Here is a 22,570-nt window from a genome sequence, read left to right on the forward strand (position 1 = left end):
GAAATGTTGTCAGTAGTTACTTTTCGTAACTAAACTTATTCAGTTCTTTTCTGCCTGATGTTTGTTAAGCTCAATTAACAGCAGGAAACCAACCAATAAATAAATTTAAATCCTTGTTCCTTACAAATTAAATCATCTGTCAAATTCATTTTGCCTGATGGTTGCTCTCTTAAATCCTGTGTCTTAAACATTATCTAGAAATGCTTCATCTGAATGGCATACTAATAACTAGCGCAGCTCTTTAACCTAGCAACAGAAGCAACTTCTATGGACAATATAAGTTATCATCAACTTTATAGGCTGTCTGTGCCAGAATGGAAAATGAGGGTTTGTTCTCTGAATTGGCCAACCCCCTTCCTTGGATGCTTAGCAATATCAGCATTTCTGGCTGGCAAGAACTCCCGGTAGAAATGCTGCCATAGCTAGAGCTCTCCCATCAGACCCCAATGTAACACTCCCTCTGGCTTCACTTATGGTGTGAGAGTTAAAATGATAAAAATGTCCTTGCCTCGATGAGAAGCCAGGTAAAAAGTCTATGTGCTCTGAGCTCCCAGAGTAAGAAATGAATATATTTATTATTCTAATTGTTAATAAATAATAAATTATAACACCAATCATCTTTATGACATTTGTATCCCACTTTTTCTCACAAAAGCTTAGGGCAGTATACATAAGGCCATCCCCATATTATCTTTACAATAAGGCTGAAGGGCAGGTTAGGCTGAGAAAAAGTGGCTGGTCCCAGTGAGCTTCATAGATGTGGGAATTTGAACTTTATCACCCCTAGTTCAGCTCCAATCCTTGTGTCCACTAAATAGCCAGCATTCACTTGTAGGCCTGCTCAAGTATGGGCCCATCCCTTCACACACACAGGAGATTCTCTTTCATTGTCTTGTCGTACATGACTGAATAAATTTAAGGTCATCTTGAAGACAGCTCGTGGTTCAGAAACAAAGGCTTTCCTATCCTAAATTAAAACCCTTAAAATGTACCCCTTGGATATTCTTGCCATCAGGTAATTCCTAACAATCTACCAAGCACATTCCATACAGCACTCACTAGCTATTGCTCTCTGATCTAAAGGACAAACTGTATTTTCCCAGACCTATAAGATGGCTGTTTTGGGAGTTGGGGCAAGCTCTCAAGCACCAACTACAAAGGCGTTCAACAAAGGATCCAGGAAGAGAAATGAACACAAGTTGTTGGTGGGAATAGGTGCAAAAGGAGGAAGCAGTACTGTGGTAGGGACAATCAACTGTTAGGCTGACTATTTTACAAGGTTATGTGAGCTGTATGGGTAGGGTTGGCAAGTATAAATAATATGCACAAGAAAGTAATGGAGCTCAAAAATGTATCATCAGTATAGCAAATGAAAAACATGATGCATTTTGCAGCTCTCTGCTTCTTGGGACTATTCCTAATGCGAAGTGATTTGAAAATCTAAGCTGTCTTGTTGACAAGAAGCAATTCTAGCCAGTTCTGAATGCACAGTTCTATAATATGGGACACCAAACTCCTCTTGCATCAAAATTTCCCTTAAAAACACCACACACAAACTACAAGTGCGTGCACTGCAGTTTATACATCAGAAAACATCCATGTGTGAAATTAGAAGAAGTTGCAAGCAGGTCAAAACTAAAATGTAATCATTAGTATAGAAGATAGTACTCAGCATTGCCACTGCTCTTCATTTCTGCAGTTTCTGTCTATAAAAAAACCCCTGTAATAAAAAAAAACCCTGTAATATGCAGAGGAACCAAAGACGGATGTTCTTAACAGCAGTTATTACTTCAGCATTAAATGTTAAAGCATCATTATGCATTAGTCTATTACATTAAGAATTTTAAGGATGCACACAACCTCCACCCCAATATGACAAGGAACATGAAAGAATCAACATGTATTACAGATGTTGAATGTTTTGAATTTATATTTTACTTTTACTTTGTATAGAAGTACACAGTGTCCAACAGAAGTACCCACATAAAACATCCCATAAAAAATGAAGGATGCACCAACAGCAAAAAGGGTTTCCGCAGTTAACCAGCAAAGGACAGCCTATATAACATGTGTTGCTTGCATGCTGTCCAGCACCACTGATGAATTTGTTCCCTCTCTTCCTTCATGCAACTCAGACGGTGACAAGGTGGTCACTTACCCATTGCCAAAAACAAGGGCAACATAACTAAAACAGAGGACAAAAAAGGACACTGGTTTGCATAAAAATTACATATGCTAATTTATATGTATAGATGTAAATTTAGAAATAATTCCTCTAGTTTAAAGAGTAATTATGTAACCATAGTTGGACAGACCAGTGACCTATGTTCCTACGCAGTCTGCTGCCTAGGTGCTGTTGATGGGCAATGCTAAGGCCCCTGCTTTCCCTTCTTATGGTTCCTAATCTTTAAACCAGATTTGGACTGGACAGCCCTTCAGTTAAGACTGGGGTGGGGAACCTTCTTCAGCCTGAGGGCTGCATTCCCTTCTGAGAGCAACATGGCAATGGTGGGCAAGGCCAGAAGAAAAAGTGGGCAGAGTGACACATTTGACTTTTAATTATTATTAATTATTAATAATTATTATTAATAATAATAATAAAATGTATATCTAGCCCTTCCTCTCATATTTTACCCTTGCACAGTAGGCTAAGGAGAGGGGGTTAAGTCTTGGAAGTCTCAAGGACCACAGAGAGAGGTTGGGAGATCTGCATTGGACCCGCAGGCCTGAGGTTTCCCATCCCTGAAACAGATGAGTATACTCTGACACCCCTTCAATTATGTCTCCCTACTCCATTATGTCAACACCATACTGTTCTGATTTATTGTTCCGATTCATTTACCGTAATTAGGGGTGTTTTTGTTTGCTAATGCTTTATTGTTGTTGTGAGCTGCTCTGAGTTCAACTTAGTTGATGGAAAAGCAAGGTACAAATATTAAATCAAGACAAATATGAGCATACCCACTCCAGGTCCAGATCACTGGCTGCTAGAAGAGGGGAGGGAAAACTCACAATTGGTGTCATCCCCCCCCAACCACTACCATGCTGGGCATAATATGCAGTTGTATCCTAATGTACTGCTTGGCTCTGGCTGGCTTCCTTTGGAAGGGACTTTACACACTGTTTCCAGCAAAACAGTCACAGGGAGCTATAGGAAATGGAACGCCACTTTTCTCCAAAGATATCTTCCCTATTTTACAAAATCCTCTCTAGCTCAGCCCATTTCACCAATATATTGACCTCTTCTGCCCAAGACTAATCATACTAGTCTTGGGGTAGAAATAACTTAACATGGACCCTGAACTTCCATTTGAAAACAATAGGCTCCCGACAAGCATGCTACTAACAGAACAAAGAGAAACTAAGGAACTTTTCTTCTATTTTTCCCAAATAGCAGAGAGAAGAAAGCAAAAATTACATATTAAACTAACAGATACAGGAAAATAGTCTTTGGGGGAGGGAGATAGTTAACCATCTGGAAAGCTAAGTGAAAATAGCAGCTGATGTCATATTCAGAATCTTGTGAGAGTTTTGATATTTCAGTCAGAGCAGTTTCAAGACATTTTTGAATAGAAATCTTATTGGAGCAGGTAGTGCTCTAGTACAAAGGTAGTTTTAGAAATCTACAACTTTGGTAAATGCTACCAGAAAAGCAAGTCAACACTGTATGCAACAGAAAGGGTTTTTGTGTGCCGGTTTCCCACCCACCCCCAACTTGTTTTTACAAGATTTCCATAAAAGAGGAAAAAGCACAATGAGACTCAGACATCTATTATGATCCTTTTCAGCAAGTTAACACAGGAGGAGGGGTTCAGGGAAGAATGCTATCAATGCACTTGCATCTACTAATTCAAAGCGAAGCCTACAAATGAGACATCTCATTAGTTTGAACAGATGGATAAAAATTAAAGGCTGATTCGCCAACTTTTAATTTCCCAGTAGCCAAGGAGAGCTCGAAGTCTTGCAGAGCAGGACAGTTGAAAAATCAACATGAAAAGATTTTCTTCCATCTGTCATAACTCATGCCTATGTAGAATAAAACTACCTCCTACTGTCCTTATTCTTTAATGGCAATAATACATTCAACATCTATTAATACACACCAACATACAACATCAGTTGAATATCACACTACAACCTGTATTACAGTAAAGTGACTGAACCTAACCACCATGAATTGCAGACGTGTAAATTATGCCTTGTTAGGATGGTATGTTCTTTGAAGAGCTAAGAAGAGTAGATAAAGGACAACCTACAGATATAATTTTATCAAGTTGTCAAAGAGTCTATCACAAACTATAGCATAGTAGCTGCAGGAAAGTAGGTAATAATAAATCCAATTCTAGTTTTGAGTTCAGAAAAATGCATTGCTTCCAAATACTTTTTTTATGACATTGTTCTCATTCTATCAATACCAATATACCACTAGCATGTTTAGTCATCTGAAGTAGTGGCAAATTGATGCCAAAATAAAGTACCTCTAACAAATTAGTAAACCCCTTCAGAAACCTTCAAATTACAGTCTCCCTTCCCCTTGCATCAGAGGATTTCTTTTTTTGGTCCACCACAGATGGAAAGCCAGTGGAACTGAACTGGACATGACACTGAACACATCCTTTCATTTAATGTGCACTTTTAAAAGTGTGCGTGAGACAAAGTTATCAGGATACTGCAGGCAAGGGGAGAGAGTTTAACCCTTTCCTCTGCTACTGAGGTCCTGATGAAACTTGTTCTTTTGAAGTTGCTATCTGCATTGAGAAGAAAACCCCATTGGCCCAATAGGAGTTTCCCCCACAATGCAAATAGCAGTTTTAAATGGGTGATGCTCAACAGGTCTGCAACAGGGAAAGAAGGTCTCCCTCCTTGACTGCTGTGAACATTGCTTCCAGCAGCTGCCATTTGAATGCATTAGATTAGCCTTTCCCAACCACTGTGCCTCCAGATGTTGTTGGACCACAACTCCCATCAGCCTCAGCTAGCATTGCCAATGGTCAGGAAGATGGGAGTTGTGGTCCAACAACATCTGGAGGCACACTGGTGGGAAAGGCTGCATTAGATGGAAAGACACATTGATAGTTAGTTTGGCCCCTAGTAAGGCCTTCAGACAGTTGAGTTCCAAATGTTGAAAAGTGCTAATACATTTAGTCAAAGCCAAGAATCATTATTATATTTCTACAACCTCTCTCACGTATGGCTTATATGGAATCACTAATGTGGCGCCCATGGACATCATGGTGCCCTTGAGGTCTTCCCCTGTGCCCATGAAGCCTCTGAGCTGCTCCACTCATTGCTCCCTTGGTCATGAGGTGATGAGAGTGGTTATCTTTTTCTCCCTTGAGAAACTGTACATACAGTTCTTTCTCACTTCCTCTTTCAGCCTTCCAAGGTTCACAGAAATTTTACTGGATCACACTTTTACATAGATCCCTCAGAAAAGAGATTTGGGTGTGTGCTCTGCCTCCCCAGCATAATGATTCAGCAACAAGTGACCAGATAGGGTGCTGCTTATGACACTCGCCAGGCCTAAAAGGACCAGTGACCTCTATAATAAATTCTTACACATTAGAACAAGAATAGGAAACTACTGTTCCACAGTTTTTTATCTGACCTGCAGCCACCTTTTCTTAACCTGGCCTCCATATAGGAAATATTCTTAGAAAAAACAAGTTTCCATGGATACCCATGGAAACTTTTTTCTAAGCCCAGTTGCTGCACAAGAAACAGGAAGGAAACAGGGAAGGAACAGAGGAAGACAAAGAGGTGAGAGAAAAAGACATTTGGTCTTACAGTAAAATCGGTCTTCTCTGTGCATGTCAAAAGATGATATCAGGTGGGTAGCAGTTGAGGGCAGTTGAGGGCAAAAGAGCACTGTTGGTCCTTCCTGGTCTGTGCCTGTTCTTGCCTCAGTTCTCCATAACAAGCCAATAAACAAGGAAGAAAGGATAGGAAACACACTAATAGAACAAGACAACAGTACAATAGGGCCCCACTCATACAGCAGGTTACGTTCCAGACCCCTGCCTAAAAGCAAAACCTGCTGAAAAGCGGAACTCCGTCAATAAAATGGTACCTGATGCCCAAAAAACAACGTAAAAGTGGAACAAACGCATATGAGTGGGGCCTTACTCTAATTTCAGTCACCGTATTAGCGGGCCGCCGAAAAGCGGGGCCCTACTGTATTCATACGCTCTCTGCCAAAGGACTATGTGTGATCATAATGGCAGCCCAGCCGTCCTAGGGAGTGGCCCTGATATCATCTTTTGACATGCAGAGAGAAGACCAATTTCACGGTAAGACCAAATGTCTCTTCTCCTGTGCATGTAAAAGATGATACCAGGTGGAACATACCAAAGCTAACCTATGTAGGGTGGGAATATCACTGGGCTGCAAATACTAGTGGTCTGAGAGGACGTGCTGTAGCACTCTCCTCCCAAAGGCTTGTAATGTTTAATAAAAGTATTAGGAGTGGCCCATGTAGCTGCCCTACAAATCTCTATCAGAGGGGCATTGCGAGAAAACACCACTGATGTGGCTGCCGCTCTCATGGCCACTGTTCTGGCTGGCCGGGCCAGCCTTAGAGAAGCATATGCCAAGGAAATGCATGCTTTGATCCACCTAACTAGTGTAGAAGAGGAAACTTTATTCCCCAGAGGAGCTGGGTGAAAGGATACAAACAAAATATCTGTTTTCTGAATTGACTTTGTCTTTGAAATATACACTTTAAGTGCTCTCCTCACATAGAGTGCCAAGCCTTCTCTGTGGGGTGAACAGGATTAGGACAGAAGGATGGCAGTACCAGTTCTTGTTGGCAATGGATGGTAGACAGAACTATGGGACGAAAGGAAGGGACTGTGCAGAGGACTACTCGATCCTTATGAAACACAAAAACTTATGCACAGACAGGGCATTCAGCTCAAACACTCTACTATGGGCTGAAGTAATGGCCACAAGAAACAAGACCTTAAAGGATAGTAGATAGTAGAGAGAAGTTTGACTTAAAGGTTCAAATGGACGTTTTTGAATGACCATTAACACTTTGTGTAGGTCCCAGGTCGGGTAGCAATGCACCATAGGTGGCGCCGATATAGTTGCCCCCCTTAAGAAAATGTTTGATGAAAGGATGAGATCTGAGTGGGTTGTTCGAGATCTTGAGAGTATTGATGATAATGTCAAAGCCTGGTGCCTCAGGGTGTTTGGTCTGAGGCCCAATGATAAGTCATCCTGTAGGAAATATAGTATCTTGTTGATACCCACTTTCTGTGGAAGAATTCCTTTTTTCTGCGCCCAGACTGAGAAGGTCTTCTATGTGCCCTCGTATATTCTGACTGTGGATGGGTGTCTAGAAGCCATCATGGTTTCCAGCACTTGGAGGGGGAATCATAGAACCATAGAATAGCAGAATTGGAAGGGGCCTATAAGGCCATCAAGTCCAACCCCCTCTTTAGGAGTCGCGTCAGCTCAAACTCCATACATGAAGCACCAACCACCCTGACTATGAATGAAGAAGCTATCCTTGAGAAAGCAGGTCCTCCCTTAGTGGAATCTGCCACGGGGGTTCCACCGACAGGTCGAGGAGATCCGGGAACCAAGGTCTCCTCGGCCACCAGGGGGCTACTAGTAGAACTGTTGCCCTTTCAGCTCGGATCTTTTGGATTACCCTGGGAATAATCAGTAGTGGTGGGAAGGTGTACAACAGGCCTGGAGGCCACTGGGATATCAACGCATCTATCCCCTCCACCTCTGGCATCACATACCTGGAGAAGAATCTGCTTACCTGTCGACTGCGACTGGTGGCAGATAGGTCCACCTGTACTGTTGAAGCCCCCCAGGAGAAGCTTCCATTCTCCCTGATTCAGTCTCTCTTGACTGAGCCAATCTGCTTGGTTGTTGTACTCCCCCTTGAGGTATTCTGCCAATATCAAGTCCACATTCTTCTCCACCCACTGGAAGAGAGGCTTCTTTCTGGAGGTGGTGTCCTCTTGGTAGTTTAAATAAGATTTGGCTGACAAATTGTCTGTTCTGACAAGCACCATCCCCAACCACCTGAACTCCGTGAAGTGCCTGAGGGCCAGACAGATAGCTCAAAGTTCGAGGAGATTGATTGGCAGTATGGATTCCTGTGGCGTCCATGTGCCCTGCACCATCTGACCACAGATGGCTCCCCAGCCTGATAGGCTGGCATCTGACATGATCAAGGTTCGAGGTGGATAATGGAATGGAACTCCTCTCAACAGGTTGGGTTCATGAACCCACCATAGCAGCAATTGACAGAGCTGTGGTGACAGTGCCACTCTGCGATGGTGTCCGGATGCAATGTTGCTTTGGAAGGGCACAAGCGCCCACTGGAGTACGTGTGAATGATGTCGCACCCAAGGCATAGTTTGGAAGGTGGAAACCATCAACCCCAGAAGCGCCACCAATTGCATCAGATCTGCAGAATCAGAGGACAGGACCTTTGACGCTGCCCTGTGTATCTTGTTTACTCTTTCTTGGGACAACCTTAAGATTCCCTTCTGCAAGTCTATGGTGGCTCCTAGATGTATTATGCACTGAGAGAGAAATAGCTGACTTTTGGTTTCGTTGATCAGGAAGCCTTGGCCCTTCAGGGATGCCAAGGTGACGTGGAGGTACTCCCAGGCCTTTTGTAACAACGGGGAGCGAATCAGGAAGTTGTCTAAGTACGGGAAGACATGAACTCCCTGTGTCCTGAGATGTGTCACCAAGGCAACCACGATTTTTGTGAACACCCTGGGGGCAGACGACAGGCCAAATGGCATAGCCCTGTATTGAAAGTGGTCTTGCCTCACAGCAAATCTGAGGTAGCGCCTGTGTGGCAAAAAAATAGGAACATGGAGGGAGGCTTCCTTCAGGTTGACTGAAGGGCGAAAGGCTTCCTTCCTCAGGGCCTCCTTGATTGAAAATAAGGTATCCATGTGAAACTTGCGCTACTTTATGTATTAGTTCAGGATCTTCAGGTCTGGTATTGCACTGAACAATCTGTTTTTTTCATGATGGTGAAGAATAGTGAGTAGTTTCCCAAAAGTATCTCCCCTGCTGGGGTAGTTTCTATAGCCGCAATCTGTATCAGATGGGAAATCGCCTGCAGGACTTTTTCCCCCTTGTGTGGATGAGCTGATAGGGGAGATGGAATGAATCTCGTCGAAGGGATGGAAGTGAACTCCAACTTTAGGCCGCACCGAAGGGTGCATAGTACCCATTGATCTGATGACGTGTCCTTCCATTGGTGAGCAAAATGTTGGAGATGCCCCCCTACTGGCAGGATGCTGGTGTCAGAACTGATGCTTGTTTCCCCACGACCAGGGCCCATATCCCGAGTGGTTGGGAAAGTATTGTTGTGTTTTAGGCTGGTTGCGTTGTCCATTCCAGAACGGATGGCTGGAGTGGGTGTCCTTCGCTCTTCCATATGTCCTGGAGCCACAAAAGGACTGTGATGACAGATATGGACAGAATAAACGATGAAAGGACCTTCAGTCCTCCCTTTTCCTGGAGGACAGCACTGACCTTTTATTTTCCTTAGATTCTAAGACATTTGTTAACGTGTCATCCCCAAATAACTTGCCTCCCACATATGGCTCTGAGGTGAGATTTGAGTGGGCTGTAGGGTCTGCCTTCCAATGGCACAGCAATAGAGTTCTTCGCGTGAAGATGCCTGCCGCCAGTGACCTTGCTGCAAACTGCATGGCATCCATGGATGCATCTGCCATGAAGGTGACTGCCTGAGAGACCTTCAGCAGAGATTTGCGTACTCGGGCCATGTCTTGCTGTGGGCCGTCTAGCAGGTTCTCCAACCAAAGAAGGGAGGCTTGAGCACACGCTGAGGAGGCTGCCGCTGCCCGGATTGAGAGTGCACTGGCCTCATGGATTCTCCTGAGTCCCTGGTCCATTTTGCGCTCTGTAGCATCTTTAAGATGAGCATCTGAGTCCTTTGGATTCAAAGATGGATTCAGCAAATCCACTATGGGAGCATCTATCAGCAGGACTTTCAACTAGTCCATGATGTGCTGTTCTAGTGTATAATATTTGTTGGCTATCGAGACCGACTTCTTGAATTGCAATGGGATGTCGAACTCTGACTTGAGTACTTTGGGGAGAAGAGAAGGAAGTTTCAATACTCAAGACTTGGGTTTTGGATCTGGACACACCACTGAAACCCTTCATGTTGAGGGGGCAGGAGGATCCTCTGTAGAAGATAAAGTAAGAGCTTCCATTGCCTTGCACAGTAGGGGAAGGAAGTGCGGCTCCTGAAATATCCTAGTGGTTGAAATCTCTTCAGATTCAGAATCCCCACTCCATTCTTCTTCGTCCAGGTTCATTAAATCATTGTCTGGGTCAAGAGGTGCCTCTTCCGGAGGCTGAAAGTGCCTGCCTTGGGCCGTGTCATATGGATCCAGAGATGCACGGTTTAGTGGTGGATTTGTGTTCATAGCTGAGCGGCCTGTAGGGGGGTCCTGCATCGGCTGCACTCTAGAGGGTACCTGAGTGGGTGAAGATGCTGATACATCCTGTGGTGGTACTCGCATAGGGACAGAAGATGCAGAGAGATTTCTAGCTAGATCCATTAAAACAGAATCCCCAAGTTGTTCCTTCAACTGTTGTAGTGAATGAGCTGGAAGTTGAAACTGAATAGGCTGAGCTTGAGAGCAAGATGACTAGAGCCTTTGCCCCCCCCGCCTCTTGAATCTGTTGAACAAGGATTGGTTCCTCTAGAAAACTTGTAAAGGCCTCAGGAGAGGAGCTGGTAGAAAAAAATGGAAGGGTGAGGCAGATTGCCTTCTTCATCAGATAGGGATTCTTGGTCCCTCTGCATTCTGCAGATGGCACTGTGGGAGGCATTCCCCGTGGTTTCAGCCTGTTGATCAGGGCCTTGCCTGTCTCTACCGGTCGTTTTGCTGGAAACAGGCACCATGCCTTCCAGCACCATCCTGCCTGTCATAACCTATGCCTCAGCCACCTCTTGCCTGATGGTAGACGGGTGGGCCATCACTGCCCCTGACTGTGTCCCCAACATGTGCGAAGACCCTGGGGCCTGACTGGTTAATGGCACCGACACTGCATCTGTTGCAGGGGAGGGAGCAGTTTCAGCCTCCTCGATGGGGTTTCTGTCTTGCGGGTTGCCTTCCCCATGGGAGCAATGCACTGCAGGGCTTACGGGGGCAAAGGGGCCCTGTCCTTTTTATGAAAATGGTATACAGAGATAAATACACATCAGCTGGTATTATAATTTTATCTCACACCATTCTGAGAGCAAAAGATAAATACGTCTCCCAAACACACACACAAAATACGGCACAAAATATGCCCCCATAATACATTAAATAATTGCTTATCACCGCCACTAAATGTTTACCCTATAAAAAACAGTCTTTTGGCATATCTGAAATATCATCATCATTAAATTTATTAGTCAATTATTATTATATTTATTTATTTATTAGTTCCTTTGCACAACAAAGTCTAAAAGCAACTTGCAGTAAAGATATAAGGATACTCTACACAATAATAAATAAATTAAAAAAAACATTTGTTTATAATAGTCAACTAAGAAGAAGAAAAAATCTTTCCTATGCAACTGCAAGATAAACATCAAATGCCATAATAGCCTGTAACACCAAACCCCATATGCCTAGGAGAATAGGAATGTTTAAATCATATTCATTTTCATTACTCCTCTTGGTTGTCGCTTTAAAAAACCCCACTATCTTTTATTTAAAAAATCAAAATACACCAGCATAAAACATTCCCCATTAGTAGATCACATTATAAAAACAGACTTGAATAACAAGTCTTGTTTATATTACATTCAACAATTTTTGCTATCAGAACGGTTGGCATTTCTGGCAACAAAAATAATTTTACAAAACACTAATACAAAAACCTAAATCTTCAGTTTGAGCACAATGGGCCAGGGGGAAATTTAAGCATCACCTTGTTATGGGCTGACCCCATAGTTAATGTATTAAAATTTCCCTTCCAAGAGTGCTTAAAACGTGTTAATTTAGGTATATAATATTGCATGTTCAGGTATGCAGATCTCCTCATACAGTATACAGTCAAGCCCCTATATTTAAAAAAAGCTCTTTCTGCTGCCCCTCTCCTTTGGATGTTCTGGTAAGACAGCCAGCTTTCTGTTCTATCAACAAAGAACTGATGCCACATAGCTACCAGCTGCAGCTGCCCTTATACGGAATTCTGGATCTGTAACACCAGCTTATCACTAACTAGTTACCAGCTTATCAGCTTCTACTATCTAAGATGTTGCTCAGAGATGGTGGTCAGGGATGTTACTCAGGGATGGTGCCCAAACAGCAGTGACACCATGAGATAACCTTTAACACTCCTATAGCAGAAGGAGTTTTGGACAATAATTTACCAGTGCTTTCGTAGCACTGGCCGATAGCCAGAGGTCTGCCTCCCACAAGGATTAGATTATTCCATTTCTTTCTGGATAAGAGATAGAAATGTATTGACATGGAAATGTAACTTGTTTGATGTTGATTTCTTGCAATAATTGCAATGTAACTTGTATAATGTATAATGAACTATTAGAACATTATACTGTAAGATATGTTAACTGTATACTTCAATTTATACTGATGTATAAGCCTGATAATATTATAAATATTATAATAAATATAATATTTATTATAGCTATCATAAATAATGTTCTTGTAACCAGTCAGGACTTTGATCCTGACCTATGATTCTGATCTACTGGCTGAGGTCAGACATATGTGTAATTTGTATAAAAAAGAAATGAATGTATAAAGAATGAATGTTAATAAAAATCATAAAGGTAATCTGCTGTTGAGCTCCCATTTATTTTCCTGATGTCTCCCAAGTCCCAAGAAGTCTCGGGTGGGATCTCCAATCTTAGCCTGCCTGTTCAGATGACTGCTGTAGATATAGTGTAAGCTCAGCTGAACACAACATCTGACATAGGAGGACTCTGAATAGCCAAAGGCCAATGGAGAGAACATAGGAATTCTCAATTTTGGGCATTCATAGGAGACAATCCATCCAAGTAGTTTCATCCTCCTACTCAACAAGCCTCCTTTAAAACACACACACACTATGTGGGATCCCTGTGTTTCCATACAGTAGGGCTCCGCTTACTGGCGCTTCGCATTCCGGCATTCCGCTAATGCGGCGGCGGGAAATTCCCTTTTAAAGCCGATTTTGCGGCATTTTCGCGTCATTTTCACGCAACGGCCCCATTACAGTCTATGGGTTCCACTTTACGGCGGGGGCCTGGTCCCTAACCCACCATATAAGCGGGACCCTACTGTATAGGGTGTAAGTCCACCTTAATGCCATTAAGATCAGTGGAACATTAGGTCATGAATAAGTCCTATCCCATTGGTTTAAATGTTGTCTTGACATACCTAAAGCCTAGTTCCAGCACCAAGTACGTATGGACGCTGAATGCATGAACAGCCCTCAAAAAATGGGTGTGGCCAGCCCCAGACTCTGATAAACACAGTAGCCACACATATTTATTTATTTATTTATTTATTTATTTATACTCTTTCCTTTTTTAATTGTCACCTGGGGGGCAGTGGAACTGACTTTATATTTTCCTAGAATGTTCCAGATCTTGTGTAGTTCGACAGCATTCTTGGAAAAAATACCTGCCAGCACTAAAAACAGCAGCCCCAACTAGAGACCATGATTTCCCTACGCACTGTGGGAAAATAAAATGATACTCACAGAAAGGAATAACCAATGGGTAACCAATGGGTGAAAAGGATAATGAAAGTAAACATATTTGCACCCATTCATCACTCATGATATTTGTTTTATAATGAATGAAAGCTGAACTAAATGGGTTCCCACTCAGTTTAATTTTTCATTTGGTATTATTTATTTATTTATTATTTTATTTATATCCTGCCCTTCCTCCCAGCAGGAGCCCAGGGCAGCAAACAAAAGCACCAAAAACACTTTAAAACATCATAAACACAGACTTTAAAATACATTAAAAGCAAAACATCTTTTTAAAAAAGCTTTCAAAACATCTGTTTAAAAACAAAAGTTTAAAAACATATTTTTGTTTTAAAAAAAGGTTTAAAAACATATTAAAAAGCAATTCCAACACAGACGCAGACTGGGATAGTCTCAGCTTAAAAGGCTTGTTGAAAGAGGAAGGTCTTCAATAGGTGCCAAAAATATAATAGAGATGGCACCTGTCTAACCTTTAAGGGGAGGGAATTCCACAGGGTAGGTGCTGCCACACTAAAGGTCCGTTTCCTATGTTGTGCAGAACGGACCTCCTGATAAGATGGTATCTGCAGGAGGCAGAGTTAAATGAATGCACACCTTCAATGGAAACGTACATTATTTCATTAGAGCACGACACTCTTCCTCAGGTTTCTATATGGCAGAAGAAGACAAATGCCATACAACAAGTGGAAATAAATCTGCATGTGCTTGCATTTGATACTGCAGCATTTGACTGTGCAGGCTTCCGTACATGAAAAACTTTTATTTTAAAAGCTTTTCACAGCCTCCAAAAACCTCAAAAGGTTGAGTAAGCTGTCCTAACAGAACAGAGGGAAATCAAAATGCTTATGTGTGCAAAGAATAAATCCTTGTGGATATTCACAAGCAAGGTCTAACTAAAAGCCAGTAAACAAACATACCTGATGTCCAGCTGTTACTTGCTTCAAGACATTTTCATAACAAACTTCATCCATATTATTCAGCTGCTGTACCTGAGCAGTATGATACAGATACTTTATTATAGAATCAAAATGTAAAAGACAGTATTGTTATACCACCATCTTTTAACATGGCATAATTCAGAAAATGTATAAGGTATTACTAATGATCGACAAATGCAAACATACTTGAAACATTATTACACACTTCTCTTTCATTGAGAAACACATAGTTTGGAACATATATTAATGTCAAATGTAGGTAATTTGAAAAATATAAAATCATTTTTATTACACCAAGCAATATAGTTAGGTCTTTTTAGTATTGCCTATTTGGCGGCAGAAGGAGGAAAATATGGCCCATGAGCACAATCTATCTTGGGTCTGGCCTTTAAGGGAGTTCTGTTCCTCAGACTGGATGAGGTCTGCAGCTTGCTTTGATCTGTGCTGCAGGATGGTTTTCTAGCAATCACCTCAACCATGTCACTAGTTGCACTTGCAATATTCTGAAGTCATCAGCAGGCACCACCATTCCAGTAAGCTCCAAATCCCTACTTAAATGCAAGGCTTGGCATCATCAGTCCTCTATATATCAAATCAAGCTAGAAGTCACCATTGTCTCATGGTCAAAACTAGTTTCACCGGCTGCATACAGCACTATGGAACAGAAAGATACCCTTTGGGATCATGCAATAAATATTCAAGATTTATAGCTCCATGGTTGCTGTTAAATCAGGCAACTCATGCAAAGCTGCTCCTGGGTGAAAGTGTATCATTTATAGAGATGGGGACAAAAGAAGATGAAACAAAGCGATCCTATACATGTTTATTCAGCTATAAGATATAAATCAATGAGATTTTTTCCCCAGGTAAGTGTATACAGGACTGCAGACTGAAGTTACACACTGGGGGCAGAAAGTTATGTGTGAGCTTGTTCATTGCCAAATCCTTACCCAGACTCTTTATTCTCTCCAGAGAGAAAACTACTGCTATCTACATATACGCTTGTGCTGCCTTTGGAGCTTGGTATGTTCCTCCTGAATGAAACCAGAGAGAGGAAAACCACCGACTTGCCTGGATAAACCTCATCTTTAATTTTGCAAGCATTTTGCACAATAGACCACTTTTGTACAACCTTTTAAGTGAATCTGATATCAACACAGATAAAAGACAGTTTCAGAAAAGTAATGAGATATTAACTCTCCATTTATATTTACAATTGGAAAGTAACATAATTCCTGATCACATTGCAACATAACTAAGTCCACCTGAGTGGGACTAAAGGGGAAATAATTCAATCATTAAGGCAGCAGCAGCTTAAAATGAAGCCAGAAAATTCACAGTCAGAGCTGATCCTCTGCCCATAACAAATCACTATTAAAAGGGTAGTTGATTGTAGAGAATAAATAACTCGCTAGCAAAGAAATAAAATGGGAACTGCCATTTTTATTATCATGGCAAAACATGTAATAATGAGGGGGGAATTCAATACCATCTAGAAAGCAAAACAACCCTCAAATCCAAGTGAATGAAAAAAACAACATTCCAAGGTTATAATAAGGTTATTTTAAAAAGGATGTTAAATATTTCCTCCTACATCAGCAATTTTGTGTCGCTGTAGCATTATGCAACTGTAGGAAGACATGGGAGTCAGACAGCAGCACCAAAAATAGAACACCAAAGCAACTCCCACATCACATTTCTGCGTTGCTGGGTAAAGTCCAAAGCAGCAACTTATACAGCTGTCCTGTAAGTTACACAGCAACTTATTCCTATGCATGTTTACTCAAAAGAAAGTTCTATTGTGTGTAACAGAGATTATTCCATAGTAAATGAATTTAGAATTGCAGACTAAAGCTGCAATCCAATGCACACTTACCTGGGAATAAGTCCCATTGAACCCAATGGAGCTTACTTCTAAGTAGACATATATTGGATTACAGCCTAAGTTTCAAATTCAAATCTCTACACAGCCAAGGACTCACTATGAAGCCTTAAGGTAAGCCACAGATCCCCATTTGGAAAACGGGAACCATACTGAACTACTCGCGTAGGCTTGTTATAAGGATTACCAAGATGACATATGTGAATCATTTGAAATACCTTAAAACAATATACATATGCTAAAATATTAGGTATTGTTTGTTTATATGTCCATCAAACATACATAGCACATAGAATTCTGTAACCAAACAAAAAATAAAAAAGATCATTACCTCAAACCAGTTTAAAATCTAAAGCTAACACTGAAGAAGGTAATAGAAAGAAGAGAGGCAAGATTAGCGAAGGATAAATCTAACCAAAATGTACTTGCAAGTACTTAGGAATGGTTACAAAAGGGTGAAAATAAAAGAGAGATGGTCACTGCTTCAGATAAATGGCAAAGTACTGCCTTGAACATGTTCCTAAGAACAGTTCTCTCAACAAATCATATCAAATATTTCATGGTAACAATGTACCTTGTTGGTTGTCTTGATCCCAATAAATGTCTGCCCAAGCGGAACAGGCCGAAAACGACCATCAAAATAAAATAGCCCAATATAAGGATTAACATGCAAAAATGTAGCAACATCAAGGTAATTAGGTAAAGTGGCTGAAAGGCCCAAGATCCTAATCATGCTTTGTGTAGATTCAACCTAGAAAGAAAGAAAGAAAGAAAGAATTATTAAATTACCACATTTTTATTAGACCACACAAAAGGAAGAGCTAATTTAAGAAAATATTAAAATAAATTCAGTATATATAGAAAATATATCAAGTGATACTAACAATTTGCACAATATGGACAGCAGGAGCCCCCTCCTTCTAAACTAACCTCCCAAGGTCCACCAACTAGGGACAAGTGCAAACTAGAGGCTTTGAGGGGGTGGTGTTCTTGTTAGAATCTGAACTGAGCTCACAGTCCTTTCACACAAAAAAACCCCACTCCTGATTTTCCCCAATGTTTTCTTTCATTAGAACAACCTAGTTTAGAAAGAAAAAGCTTTTTAGTTGCTGCCATGGTTAAACAACTGCGAGTCAGAAACTCTTGTTTACCTACTGCAAATTGGTTCAGTTCTGACATTCAAGGAGGCCTTGAAAATGTATCTTTTTACTGTTCTCTTCAGAGAATTTTGGTGATCTAATTCTTTATCTCTCATGTATCTGCTTGTCTGTACTCACTCAGCATTTCACACTCTGCCTGAGGTTCTATTGTTGTGTTTCTTTCTGAGTGTCACTTTGTGAGATCTCAAAAGCAACTAATAACTGGCGTCAATGAATGAACAAAATCACGCAAATATATGTAGTAAGTCCTAATCTATTTTGTTCTCATTCTTGCACAGCAGCACTAAGAGTTGTTCATAAAGTGAGTATGCTTCAGAGGGAGCACTCTTACAGCTGAAACTTCAAAGGGGATGAGTTCAGAACAAATACAATATGAACAAAACTGATGTTAAACTTTTTTTAGCAACATTAAACTGATAAAGCAAGGATGTTTTCAATTTACACTTAAATCCACTGATTCTTATACCCCAGCATGCTGATAATTCTGTGGAAATTTGGTAATGACTGCTTAAACCTCTATATACCTTTAACAATGTATCCAGGAACAGCTATCTGTGTTCTGAGCCAGGGTTTGAACAATGTGGTCAAATGGATGGAGGAGAATCGGTTAAAATTGAATCTGATATGGTGGTGCTAGTAGGGAATGGCTGTGGCTCGGAGGAGGATAAGTCTGCCTATGATTGATGGGGTCTCTGTGATACTATAAGGTAAAGGGCCTAGGGGTTACTCCTAGATCCAGTACTGATTCCTAAGAGGTGGGTAGGAGTTGTTGGTTTTGGCTAGTAAGGGGGCTTTTCCCTGTCAGACAGATCAGATCATGCTATGCTGAGCCATGCTTCTGTACCTTTTAGGACTGATTACTACAAAACACTTTGCAAGGGGCTGTCCCAAAGGCAATTCAGAAGTTTCAGCAGGTACAGAATGTTGCTACATGTCTTCTTACAGGTGTTGATAGGCAGAAATCTTTCCAACCTGTTCTGTGGCACTTGTACTGCTTGTCAGTTTGCTTCTGGGACCAATTCAGATGGTTACAAGAGCTAACTCTTACATATTTCTTTCAAATTGTTTTGTGTCTCTGCAATGGTGTGTTGTTCTTGTTCTTAGTGTTTTGTTTTTAAATTAGATGCAAACCAATTTGAACTGCTGGAAAAGTAGTACAGAAGTAGGCAGACAGACAGAGGCAAAGAACCAACAAGAACTAGCTTTTGAGGAAAAATGAGCAATTTAATTTGTACACCAAGTAGTCTGAAGGCAACATTGTTCCACATTATGATAACACCGAAGCAGATTTGAGTCAAAGAGCAATCCTGTCATGATTTATAGGTGTAGCTAATTGACAGGCAACTGTAACAGTGTCAGTAATATGGGACCCGTATCATTTGTGCAATTACTGAAACTAGTGCATGAAAAAGTATAGGCAATTTTTATTCAGGATGCAAATAGTTCAGGGGGATATTAAGAAAAGCAGTTTACGATATTACAAACTACTGTAATGGGTATCTGCATGTCTTAAAAAGGCACATGATCTTTCTATACTTCTGTGAAGTTTCAAAAACTAGAAATAGATTTTGATACAAGATAATTCAAATGTTAAACATTTTAAAGGTTCACCTCCAGCAGTATTTGATGCCACACACAACTGAAATATAAGAAAGAATTAACATACGATTATAGCTGTAGTACTATGCTATTGATAATGACTTTACTACGATTGGGAGTGGGAGTGTAAGAATTTTTGAACAGAGATTATAAGGTTAATTGGAGACATGGCTGAATACTTTAATCCCTCTTGAAGCAAATATAGTACTGTTGAGTTATTTTAAGAGACTTAGTATTTTGCTAACTAATTGCAGCAACGATTTGTATAGCTGCCAACTCTTTGGAGGAGTAGCACCACCAACAACAAAATGGTTCCAGAAGGAATGGTCAACAGCTTTGATGTTCAAGCTTTGTTAAGGGTATACAAAGACAGACAACAAAGCTTACTGAAAATTGGACTTCATTATGTATTAGAATGAGAAATAGCACGGGAGTTATCATCATCAGGTTATGTTTTCAACATTGTAATGAACCCTGATTTTTAATTAAAATACATTAAAATTCTGCAAAATAATGTTTTATGCTGGCAAATCTTTACTCTGAATTTTACCTTCTAAAATTAGGCCATCAGTGGACTGTGTTTCAACTACTGGAACTGGTTTTAGCCATTTAATAAAGTTTATGTTAAGAAACATTTGCACAGAAACTAAAATGAAGATGTCTCTTAAATTCCAGATTTCAGTATGCTGTCAACCAATACTATTCTCCTATAGTTACTGGCTGAGTATCATTCCTATAGTAGTTACATTTTTTAAAAAGTTGGTTGAAAACTGCATCTAGAAGAACACCCCCTATCGGAAGACAGGAGCCTTACATCATTGAGTCCTTCCATCTACTGTCAATCAGGAAGACTCTTGAGCTGGTTTTTCATTCTCCCCTCTGTCTTTGCTGACAGTTATGTTGTGACCTGTCAGGCCTTGTACAGAAAATGGCAGTCAGGATTCAAAGAAGTGCCAACAAGTGGCCAAGGGTCTGACAACCAAGGGTCTGACAACTCCAGCAAGGGGAGCAACCTGGCCATCTAGGAGCCCCAAAGCAGTATGACCAACAATGTCAGCACAACGCAGACAGCAGGGCTCCCAGTGCGAGAGGCGAGAGAGTAAGAATGGATCCTCTTCCTCTTTCCCAAAGCATTTTAACTGTACTTTTTAACTTACTATAACTTAATTGGATTTTTGCACTGTATTGTTTTTCTTACTGTATTTATTGTACTTTTTTGCTGTTCACCGCCCAGAGAGCTATCGCTAGTCAGGCGGGATATAAGCCTAATAAATAAATAAATAAATAAATAAATGAGTATGTTGGGAGTCCATTCCCCCCACTGTCCTTGTTTCTTTCCTGCCTTTCATGATCAATCTGCTTTCACTTTGAAGGTCAGGGGAAAAAAATCTTGTTTTGACACAGACCTTCTGAGAAACTGACTCTTGCCATACTTTGCTCTATTTATCCACTCTCATCTCCAGGGATCCTAGGAGAATTGGTGTGGTGGTGGAGAAGCCAAGGGATAAAATCTGGGATAGGGATTGCAGGATTTGACACATTATTATTGATGTGTAGTGAAATGTGTGTATTGAGGGTCTTTTATAGTCTCCCTTGTTGCAGAGGGAAACGTCCTGAGCTCTCACGCAAGAGAAGACAGGAGCACAGCATTAAATCAGACTTGAACAGTGCCTGAATTTAAATATTTTTTTCCACTCTAAAAAGGGAAATGCTATCTGACCTGCAGCCTTGCTCCAGGATGCAGTTGTTGGTGATGAAGGAAGCACACTTTGAGCATGTTTAATGAGCCTCATTATTAGTGACAAGGCATGTTTCTGAACATGTTGATATCCTATGGTGCACCCTTATAAGATTACACCATACACAGTAGAAACATGAAGCAATTTCAAACACAGTTTTCTAAAAACTGTAATAGTTGTAGTAACAATTCTTATCCTTCTGTCTATTAGGTATATAATTGAATGCAATTATGGGTGCCATGGAAATTCGGAATTAGGAAAAATCCCTATTCTAATATGCCCTACCCCAAATAGGAGTACAAGTTATTTTCTACCCATTGAGCATACTAAGATGGCTGCTGAGGACATAGAGTGGGTGGGCACTACATGTTTTAGGCCCGAGGGCCATATTTACCTTTCCTCCAACGTGGGTGCAAGTGGTGAGTGGCCACCCCATTCATTGGCATTCACTTTCCCTCTCCCTCACTGACACACACAGGACAAACAGACCCCTCATCTGCTGATCAGTGGGGATAGCACCCCCTTTCCATTCATCAAATGATCAGTATGACAACCAAGGAGAAGCTAATTAGCATTCCTATCAACGTGCTGAACTGGGTGTAAAGGTTTAAAACTCTTCGTCAATGCCATGTCTACTTTATTTTTTTTCTTTTTGCAGCCTGTCAAAATTGGGGAGGCTCCACCCATGTAGACCTGAAATACATGTTACATGATCATGTGACATTTCCAAACCCCAAATTCTGTTTTTCCTTTGTACAGCAGCAGTGGGAAGAGAAATCTGCAAGAGAAAAGCAGTGTTTAACCCATGTCCTGCCTGCTATTTCCCCTCAACTAAGGTTCCAAAAGGTTCCTCGCTGACACTGTAAGATCACCTAGGAACTTTTCCCCCAGGAAGCAAATGGAGATGGATATCTAAGACAGACAACTGTAATTTTGGAAGCAACCTGTAAGCTATTTCTGTAAAGGACAGAAAGATTCAAGTCCTGCAACAGCACGATTCTCTACAATTAAGTTTCCTTCAGAAAACACCCTGCTAAATATCTTTACTAAAAGGGAAGGGGTATTAGGGGGTCATATCTGATAGCATAATACCATCCCACACATTTCAATGGGTCTATTCAAGCAAGCATTTCTGCAATTAAGACTAAAAAGATTTACTACTCAGTGCTTATTTACCCATTTTTAGGAACAAAAAAGTCAATACAGAAATACAAGCATAATTAGCATAGAAACCATACACAGAAACCAACTGGAAAGCATATGGGCCTCAACTATTCAGAACAAAAATGCATTTGTTACTAGGCAACTACCCAACTAAGAAAAACTATACATGGGTTAATTCTAACAAATGAATTCTGATGTTTGAAGTACTTTGACCTCCGAAGCCTCTATTAATAGAAAAATCAAGCAACAGGAGGAAAAACCTGCTAACTGTACACAACACTGCACAACTGCATAACTCTGCACTATTCTGTGATGGGTAAACAACTGCTCCAATTTTCTGAGGCT

The 22,570-nt window shown here is 40.9% G+C and overlaps 1 protein-coding gene across 4 annotated transcripts in view; it reads right to left on the reverse strand.

The window, feature by feature from the left end:
• The window catches only part of ASCC3 (activating signal cointegrator 1 complex subunit 3), a 411,273-nt gene that overhangs the window by 245,672 nt on the left and 143,031 nt on the right, over positions 1–22,570 (reverse strand). For all 4 annotated transcript variants that reach the window (XM_061623428.1, XM_061623430.1, XM_061623431.1 and 1 more), the window contains 2 exons: positions 17,138–17,314; positions 14,661–14,732 (listed from right to left, as the gene is read on the reverse strand). In XM_061623428.1, coding sequence (XP_061479412.1) covers positions 14,661–14,732; positions 17,138–17,314 — 249 coding nt within the window. The remainder of the gene's footprint in view (positions 1–14,660; positions 14,733–17,137; positions 17,315–22,570) is intronic.

This window comes from Rhineura floridana, chromosome 4 (assembly GCF_030035675.1).
Source record: "Rhineura floridana isolate rRhiFlo1 chromosome 4, rRhiFlo1.hap2, whole genome shotgun sequence".
In the NCBI taxonomy this organism is placed as follows: Eukaryota; Metazoa; Chordata; class Lepidosauria; order Squamata; family Rhineuridae; genus Rhineura; species Rhineura floridana.